The 10,245-nt window shown below is 29.6% G+C and overlaps 1 protein-coding gene across 1 annotated transcript; it reads left to right on the top strand.

The window, feature by feature from the left end:
* Nucleotides 1–6,315: 6,315 nt before the first annotated feature.
* On the top strand, nt 6,316–7,434 carry LOC114390040 (F-box/kelch-repeat protein At3g23880-like). The gene has a single exon (XM_028350725.1). The coding sequence runs from the start codon at nt 6,316–6,318 to the stop codon at nt 7,432–7,434; it is 1,119 nt and encodes a 372-aa protein (XP_028206526.1).
* The last annotated feature ends 2,811 nt before the right edge of the window (nt 7,435–10,245 follow it).

Genomic DNA, 10,245 nt, shown 5'->3' with positions numbered 1-10,245 from the left:
TAATGCATATCTTATTGTTAATTGAAATTTCTTGAAATAAAACTATAAGAGAAAATCATTAAAAAGTATTTATGAACTTACAAAATTTTGTAATTTCTGCTATAATTTTTTTTCAATGTCTAATAAAATTCAAACCAGTAAAAAAATGTGATAAAAAAAGGTGTGTGCTAGAAAATACTCCTATATATGTTATTAGCATTTCTATTAAACTATATGTCATCATTTGGTTGTTGTATATTTTATAAAGTAAAACTTACTAAACATTTTTGGGACAATTTAATTTATTTCATACAATAACTCCAAATAACTGATCTAAGTTCTTATATATATATATATATATATATATATATATATATATATATATAATGTGAATTTCTTACCCTTTTACATATTTTGCTCTATAATACTGCAAGTTCTAATTAATTTCTTTTTTCTTGAGGCACAATTTTTTTACATATTTCTGAATGCAACAAATTAATTAATAACGTTATGCAAAGGCCAACAAATAGGGTGTTACCCATGTGCAGGCACATAATAAAGTTTCTCTTCCAAATTCAGAAAAATTTCGGTTGAAAATTCTGAAAAAGAAAACGATAACGATGAAGCTGCATGTTCTTCTTCTTCTTATTGTCTTGTTCTGTATTGCATATTTGCATCGGAACTTACGACCCTTTTAGTCTCAGATGATTTCACGTCTCATTCTCTCGAACGTTGCGATGCTGAAACTGAGTTCAACTCCTATGGCTAAATTGTTGAGGTACTAGCTAGTGCTATCTCTTTAATTTTCGACACAACCCTTATTTTTTCTGTTTTCTTTCTGCATGTAAAATATGAAGGTCGATTCAAAACTTAATTTTATTTTATTCTTTGTGTCCAATATTATTAATTAGATGAAGAAGGCATTGAACGACACATCATGTTCTTACCAAGTGATCATAGCTGCAAGTTGTTCATCGCCCAATTTCACAATGGAGGACATCGCTATTCGCTTTGGGGATGTTCATGGCAGCCAGGTTACGTTTAGGGGGTTCCAATTAAGAAGATTAAGTCTTGGACGAAATGTTGAGATAAATATATATTGTTTACAGAAGAATTATAATTAAACAAACCCTTGATTGAAATTGAGCTCAAGAATCATGGATATTCAATATTTTTGTTGTTCACAATATGTTTATTTGCTTTTTTTACTTTGGTGGAGCAATTTTTTCTTAATAAATTATTATTATTTATTGCGCTGGTACATTGGTTTTGTTACTTGTTTGGTTATAGAAGCTTAATTTTAAAGATTGAAATTGAGCTCAAGAATATGGATATTCAATTTTGTTGTTCACGGTATGTTTATTTTGAGCTAAATTTTCTTTCTTTATTTGCTTTTTTCACATAGGTGGAGCAAAGTTTTTTTTTTCCAATTATTATTTATTGCATTGGTTTGTTTTTATTAATTTATTTTAGGATCGACATTAGTTTTATTTGTTACTTGCTTGGTTATAGAAGCTTTTTTTTTAAAAAAAAATGACAAAAATAAGTAAACTGAACAGATACGTAATTATAACGCTTCTTATTGCTCAAAAGTTCATAAATGGCTACCAGGGTAGAAAAGGCTTGGTAGCTAACAAGGTAGTGAAAAGTACTAGAGCCTAGAGCCTTGATCATGTCTAATGACAAGTGATTAATTAACCTCTATTGTGATATTATGCTAATTAAAACACTAATTAATAAATAGTTTTGATGGCTTTTAAACTCATGCTTGTAAATTGCACATGCCTAGATCACTATTTAAATAAATGGTGATTGTGTATCTTCGACTTGTTTTGTGGAGCTATTTAGATATGGTGCAATGAATGGTTGGAAGCCTGAAAAGGTGCAAATCTATGGCGTGATGAACACATCACCTACTATTTTGGATTTCAATAGCACCCAACCCAGTTGAAGGTGGTTCAGCTATAATTTGTGCTACAAAAAATTTCCTTTTAACTACCTTGTTGGTCGTAATAATAAAAAAAAGTAATAGGCTCAGAAATGGTTTCATTTGTAGTTGAGACTGGTTAACAAATCAGGTAATAACTAGCTAGTAAAGAAGTTTGAATTAATGTAAGACTTTGTGCTAATTACTCTGTTTTTATATACCACTAATCTAACCTAGTGGGTTAGAAATTACTCATTCAGCCGTAGAAATGTTGTGCACTTAATCAGGTATAAAGATGTACATAACTCCTTTTACATATAGCTAGCCGTGAAACTTACTAGGATTTGTACTCTTATCTCTTATTTTTTTTTCTTCTTTCTCTCTTATTCCACTAGTTATATGCTTCATTTCAAGGCTTCCGCCTCTTATTTATATATTTGTAAACTAGGATGTTTAGGTAATTTAGGGAAGAAGCTATGTAAAAAAAAATTGACTGCACATTATTTGTATGAGCATGGCTCACGTACTGAAAAAAAAAAACTGTTTAGTAATTTTATAAAAAAGGGGTTTTGGTGGGTAAAATCACCGGAAATAATTTTTATAGTAAAATAAAATGTTAGATTTTTGTGTGTTAGATAGCAAATTTTGGTGCTCTAGGATGTAGAATTAGTGATTTGCTTATTTGAACATAATTTCAGTTTTGTCTAAAAAAGATGAAATAGCTATTTCTACAAGAAAAATATTTTTTTATGAGGTATGTATAGTTAAAAATTTATATTTATAATTTCTTATTTATTTTTACTAAATTGACCATAGACCAATTTCTTTTTTATTAGGAATATTTAATACATCCATAATTTTGACAGCATTGAGGAAGAAGTTGTTATCAATGCAAATTGCATACACGTGAACGAAAATGGATGAAAATAACCACAACAAAATATGTTATTATAGCTGCAAACAATGTTGGACAAATTTCCCCATATGAGACACTTTTAAAAACTATTTCTTAAAATAGGGTAGTTTTGAAAGAATTTTTTCAAGGGGGTTGTTTTCTACGTGGTCTGCATGAACTACAAAGCAAACCGCCATTGACAATGACGAGTTCGTTGCGCAACGCCCACGTGGCAGGAAAATCGTCATTGGTGTTGGTGAGTTGATGTTAGGTAGAACTCGTCACCCCTGCTGGCGAGTCAGCCAGTGGTTTCAAAAATCGCTGGTTTGACTGGCGGTTTTGCTTTGCAGGAGGTGCAGGTTTGCTTTACAGTGCAGGTTTGCTTTTTTCAGGCCGTAGGCACGTTTTGCAGCAGTGATAGGCTTGCTTTTTCAGAGAAAGGGAAGTTGCAACTGCCATTGGCGAGTTAAGGGCAAGTTGCAACTCCCATTAGCGAGTTAGGGCACAAGGATTAGCCGCTGCTAATGGCGATTTAAGGGCTTTATATACACGAAATTCATCTCAACGTTGCCTGTGTGCTCAGATTCCAGTTTTTAAAATTATGAGTGTTTAGAAATTCCGCATAAGGTTTCATATTTGCTTCTTCAGTCTTAAATATTTGAATCAGGTTTGTAGTTTCAAAATTAATAATTTGTGTTATAATTTTTTTTTAAGTATGTTGCTATGGAAACAAAAATAAATTAAAAAAAATAAACTAAATAATATCGACATTCTAACTAAACCTAACATACTATATATATAACATAAACAATATCATACAAATCTAAAAAATCTAAACCAAATAATAATAACATATCAATTAAAAAAACTTAAACAAATTCATATTAACAAATTAACTACAACTAATGTATGTATAACACAAATAATTAGATACCAACTAAAATTATAACATATATATATAACAAAAATAATTTTATTATTTTAGGATACTACTTAAAATTTAAAATTATCACCTAAACTAAACAAACATACTATATATATACTAACCAAAATCTACACATATATAAAACAAATAATACCATACTAATTTATAAAATCTAAACAAAATAGTATTATCAAAAACTAACCGAAAGCACAATTAATACTAACTTAACATATGTATATTAACCTAACTAATATTCTTAAAATAATATTTATAAATTAACTAAAACTAACCTAACATATATATATAACACAACTAATAACTTACAACTTACAAAAATCTAACCTAAATAACATTAATATCTCAACTAAAATTAATTTAACATATATGTATATAACACAAAAGTATATAGCAAACAAGATAAAAATAAATTAACTTACCTCAAATACGTACTAAGAAAAGCAACCAAAAAGTGTAGGCCAAAGAAAATCAAAAACTTCACCTACAACATATAAAAAATTTATCAATTAATATTAATATATCAATTATACTTAACATATATATCACACAAAAAAAATTAAAAATTTCAGTTAACAACATGCTTACCAATAACACAAACCGTAGGAAGAGAACAAAATGAGTGCACCGGAAGCAAGCAGCAATAACATGAGAAGAAAGGAATGCAGTGAAGAGTGAAGGGAAGGGATTCTAAAACGAATGCATGCGTAAGGGAGCACCTCCTGGATTGCTTTATAGGCCAAAAAATTTTTGAACAAGCAAAACGCCAGTCATGGTGGCGATTTCGAAGCCAGTCAAAGCCTGCTCCTGCACCACCGTAGGCCTGCATCTCTCCTGCACCTCCTGTAAAGCCAAACCGCCAGTCAAACCAGCGGTTTCCGAAACCACTGGCTGACTCTCTAGCAGAGGTGGCGAGTTCCACCTGACACCAACTCACCATCACGAATGGTGGTTTTCCTGCCACGTGGGCGTTGCGCAGCGAACTTGCCATTGTCAATGGCAGTTTGCTTTGAAATCCATGCAGACTACGTAAAAAACAGCCTCCTTAGGGAAATTTGTTCAAAACTATCCCATTTGAAGAAATAGTTTTTAAAAGTGTCCCATCTAGGGAAATTTACTCCAATGTCGCATAATCGTAGTGTTTATTGTAATAATAATAGTAGTATTTTTTCTTTCCATCAAATGTATCATAATTATAATTAGGATGATGATTTTAAATACCTATGAATCACAATTTTTTTTTTTACATATAAATATCTTATCAACACTTTTTTTTTTCTTGTTATCATATTACATCACAAATTAAATCAATCATTCATTTTCTTTCTATCTCCTTTGAGATGATAACACTTAAAAAGTGTCTAAGAATAATTTTCTTTACAATTATCCATATCAATATATGCCAACTCAACTTCTATTTTCTTTCTATCTCTCATTCATCAATTGACAGTGTCTCATGAAAAAAATTATAATTTTTATCAACTTCTTCATATCTAAGTTTGATTCTTGGCCTAAAAAAAATTCATGACCAAACACTGGCTAACTAATTCTTGATTATAGTTTTTTATTTATTTTAATTTTAATTTTCACATATCATATTAAGATCACATTAAAACTTTTAGGATTCATTAAGTTTATTACTACCATAAGTTTAAGATTTAGTTTATCTAAAAAGTGTGTCCAAATTGATAAAGTTTATCAATTTAAAGTTTGAATTAAATAAAATTTTAAAAATGATATTTGAAAGAAATGAAAATTACAGATAAAAATATTGATAGTTCATAATTCGTACAATAAATACATCGTTTATTTATAACTATATATCTTTTATTATCCTTTGAAGGTTTTCTCTATAAAAAAATATTATTTTATGATTTTTTATATTTAAAAGTAATGTGTTGCCTATGTGTTTACCCAAGATTTTGCAGATTGACATCTTTAAAAGTGGCCAATATATATATATATATATTAACCCTTGACAAAAGAATGAAGACTAAGCCACTCTGTTTTCATATCCTATTTTTGAAAGTTTGAATAAAATGAATATAATTTAAATTTAGAGTTTATTTTTAATTTGATTCATATTTCAAATCTTGATATACCATGTTAAATTGAATATATTTTTCATTTTTAACTAAACTAAATTTTAAGATTACTATATAATTTAGATTAGTATTAATTTTATGTTAATTTTTAATTTTTACATTTTGACCTATCATACTAGTATTAAGATCACAATAAATTAGGATTACAACAGAATTTTTAGGATCTATTAAGATTACAGTTATAATAATTTAAAGATTTAATTTATCTAAAACACATCTTCAAATTGATAAAATATCTCGATATTTAATCAAAAGATTAAAGGTTAAAGATAATATTTGAAATTTGAAAGACATAAAATATATAAATAATTTATATTATAAGAATATCTTGTTTATTTATAATTTGAAATCTTTTATTATCCCTTTAAGATTTGGTTCATTTATATTTTTTGATTGTGCGATCTATAAATCCTATACTGTGGTTCGATTGTTGAAACGTTTCACGTTCGGCAAAAAAAGAAAATCAAAGATGAAGCATATGAATGCCACTCTTCCTCATACTCTCCCTGAGGATTTGATCACAGAAATTCTGATGATGTTGCCTGTGAGATCGATATTGCGTTTTAAATGCATGTGTAAGTCATGGTTTTCTCTTATTTCTCATCCAGAATTCGCTCGATCCCACTTTGCCCTAGCTGCAACAACCACCACCAGACTTTTTCTGTCAGCCAACTATCATCAAGTTGAATGCACAGATATAGAGGCATCACTTCATGATGATAATTCTGCCAAAGTAGTCTTTAACTTTCCTCTTCCGTCACCCCAAGACAAATATTATAATTGCGTGATAGATATCGTGGGTTCATGTAGAGGATTTATACTCTTGTTAACCAGTGGTGCCTTTGATTTCATCATATGGAATCCTTCAACGGGTCTCCGGAAAGGAGTTAGCTATGTGATGGATGATCATGTATATAATTTCTATGTTGATCGATGTGGCTTTGGATATGACTCATCAACTGATGACTACGTGATAGTGAATTTAAGAATTGAAGGGTGGTGCACAGAGGTCCATTGTTTCTCCTTGAGAACCAATTCATGGAGTCGCATTTTGTGTACTGCTCTATATTATCCTCATTATTGTGGACATGGAGTGTTCTTTAATGGAGCTCTTCATTGGTTTGTTAGACCCTGTGATGGTCGTCCTCAAGCTGTGATTATTTCATTTGATGTGACGGAAAGGGGATTATTTGAAATTCCACTGCCACTTAATTTCGCCGTTGAAGATGAAATATATGTCAAAGATGAAATATATAATTTGAGGGTCATGGAAGGATGTCTGTGTCTCTGTGTTGTTAAAATGGGTTGTGGAACTACAATTTGGATGATGAAAGAATATCAAGTGCAGTCATCGTGGATCAAGTTAATTGTTCTAATTTATAATCAGTGTCATCCTTTTCTCCCTGTCTTTTACCCAATATGTTTAACCAAAAACGATGAGTTTTTGGGATCAAATCATAAGACATTAGTGAAACTTAATAAGAAAGGTGATTTGCTTGAGTATCACGCACGTTGCCACAACATGGGCAGTACTATTTTAGTACGCTGTGGTGTGTACAGAGAGAGTTTGCTATCACTCCCTGAGTAATTTGTGAAAGCAACTGAAGTCTGAAATTGTGTGCAGAAGGCATAATGCGTGAATTGGGTTCCTTGCCCTATCTTGTAATCTCCCTTTCCTATTGTAAAAAGTATAAGTTGGTCAATCCTTGTTGGAGTTGGTACATGGTATTTATAGCATCTATATCTTTTTTATTCTTAATATTGTCAATAATAGGTTGACAGTTAATTTGTTTTGAATTTTAATTTGTTCTCGTATTTGAATCTGTCTACATGTATTGGAGTGATTTGTTTTTCTATTAATGTTGATAATCTTTCCATCACATATAATTTCATGATATCCCTAAAGCTTTGGCATATGTTGGTTGTATAAAAAATGTATAAAACTGAGTTTCATGACATGCAAATATTCTCATATGGAAGAGTTGATCTCTGTTCACAGCCTAGTCAGCAACTTCTGGCATATGCTTTTAGCATTTATGAAACTTATATTAGCATCATACACAAGTAACAGATATGCAAGTTCACAATGAAAGCAAGTTTGAGACCTTAAACTAATTAGGATCCATGACCTAACACAAGGTAACTAATAGTTCATTTAAATTTGACATGTCCTTTTAAGATTACAATAAAACTTTTGGGATTGATTAATTTTAAAATTTACTTAATCTAAAAAAAACATATTTAAATGATAATTAAGTATATCAATATTTAAAGTAGATATCGTGGGTTCATGCAGAGGATTTTATACTCTTGATAACGGATGATGTCTTTGATTTCATCGTATGGAATCCATCTACCGGACTTCGATCAAAAAGGAATTAACTATATGGAATGAATGATGCTCATCAATATAATTTTCATGCATGTAGATCAATGTGGCTTTGGTTATGACTCATCAACCGATCGATGACTAATGCAACACGACAAGTAAGAAGTGAAGGGTGGTGCGAATTCCATTGTTTATCTATCAGAACCCATTCATGGAGGCACATTCATGGATTGCCCTTGAATGGAGCTCTTCATTGGTTAGTTATATCACGGACCTGGTGAAATTATGTATTTCATTTGATGTGACAAAAAAGAGAATATAGAGATTCCACTATCACATGATTTTAAAATTGGATTGTTAAAGTTTAACTTGTCCTTGTATTTGAATTTGTCTTTGTATGCCGTTGGTTTAATTTGTTTGTTTCTTGTATTGATGTTGATAGGCCTTCTCACATATATCCCTAAAATACCTGCATGTGCAATGAATGTAGGAATTATAGCTTTGTAAACGTACGTACACAGCTTAGGCTTAACACTGTTGTCACAACAGGGGTGGTCAAAGTAATGATTTTAGGAGAAGCAGAGAAATATATGTAAATTAATGAAAATAATCAAACTGGGTCCGGGGATTGGATTAGTAGTTGATTTGGTTTCACATAATTAATTCATATTTGAAAATTTAAAATAACAAATTGAAATATTAAAGTTAATAATATAAATTTATAAAAAATAATAATTTAATAACACAATTATACCAGTTTTAAATTTTTTTGGAAACATTTTAGAGTATATATTTTTGTTTTTTTTACACTAACGAGTTTTAAAAATCAACCTAAATCATCAAATTTATGTAAAATTGACTGGATTTAATTTGATCATCTTAAATCAAATGTAAGATCAAATGTAAGATCAGTCCAATAATTAAATCGATTGAATTATACCACCGGATACCATTCTGACCAATCGTATCGATCAAGTTTTTGAACTATGATGTAAATAATATAAACTCTTAGAGAAGTTTTCTGTAATTTTTTTTATTATTATCATCGGAAATAATAACATGGAATTGTAAATGCGTGATCCAGTCTTTGCAAAGACGTGGCCCATTCCCAAAAAGCCCAAGTCTGGTTTACGAAATGACCTTGTGAGTTCTCAGCTACCCACCGTGTCACTTAGTATGAAGCTCCTCGTGCAACCTCTTCCTCAAGAACAGCCTCCAAGGCACGAGAAACACAAGTGTGTAGACTATTTAAGTTTATTTAAATATATTTATATATTTATTATTCAGTCTATAGTATATTATATATTTATTTAAGAATGGCACCCATTCTATTATTTATTATATTATTTAACAGATGTATTTTTTAAATTAAGTTTTTTTTCCCTTTCCTATATGCAAATCAACATATCCTATCTATATACTAATTAAAATTAAAGTGTATGTATGTAAGATTTTCATAACCATATGGTGCATATCAAAAGCATAAGTTGTGTCTGAAACATGTATATTTCCTATCTCACATCTTATGCTGAAGTAGTTTTTGAAATTTGAATTAATAGTAGTCTCAGATCTTCTATTAGATCATCTTTAATGAAAGATGTTTGATGAGTTTTTTAGGATATTTTTTTGTTGTTGGAGTAAGTCTAGTTAACATTTGGGTTTTTTAAGTTTTGACCTGAATATCTTATATAAACAATTCATTTCTAAAGTTTATTAAGAATAAAAAATAATTAAATATGCTTTAAGATTCTCAAACCGGTATATTAAGTTTTGTTCATTAGAAAATACCCTTAATTGCTTACCTACCAAAATAAACTTACTGCTCTATATTGAATGTTGTGCTACTTTTTAATTCAGTTTTTATTTGAGATAGCTGCTTGCATTTTGAGTTGTTGCAACCTTTTAATTTTTTCTCAAATAAACTTATTCTTTTTTTTTTTTGTTATTTTACCATTTTTAAATTCATATAATTTAAAGAATTTCTTAAAGTGATATAATATTTTAATTGTTTAATATAACCATTAATTATTTATTATTGATTTTTAAATAATATTATATTTGATTTATTAA

The sequence above is a fragment of the Glycine soja genome, chromosome 16 (genome assembly GCF_004193775.1).
Source record: "Glycine soja cultivar W05 chromosome 16, ASM419377v2, whole genome shotgun sequence".
NCBI classification, from domain to species: domain Eukaryota; kingdom Viridiplantae; phylum Streptophyta; class Magnoliopsida; order Fabales; family Fabaceae; genus Glycine; species Glycine soja.
This window is presented reverse-complemented; position numbering and strand designations above follow the sequence as displayed.

Bases quoted from the DNA above. Each gene is read 5' to 3' on its own strand.
- LOC114390040 (XM_028350725.1), top strand. From the start codon at position 6,316: ATGAAGCATATGAATGCCACTCTTCCTCATACTCTCCCTGAGGATTTG.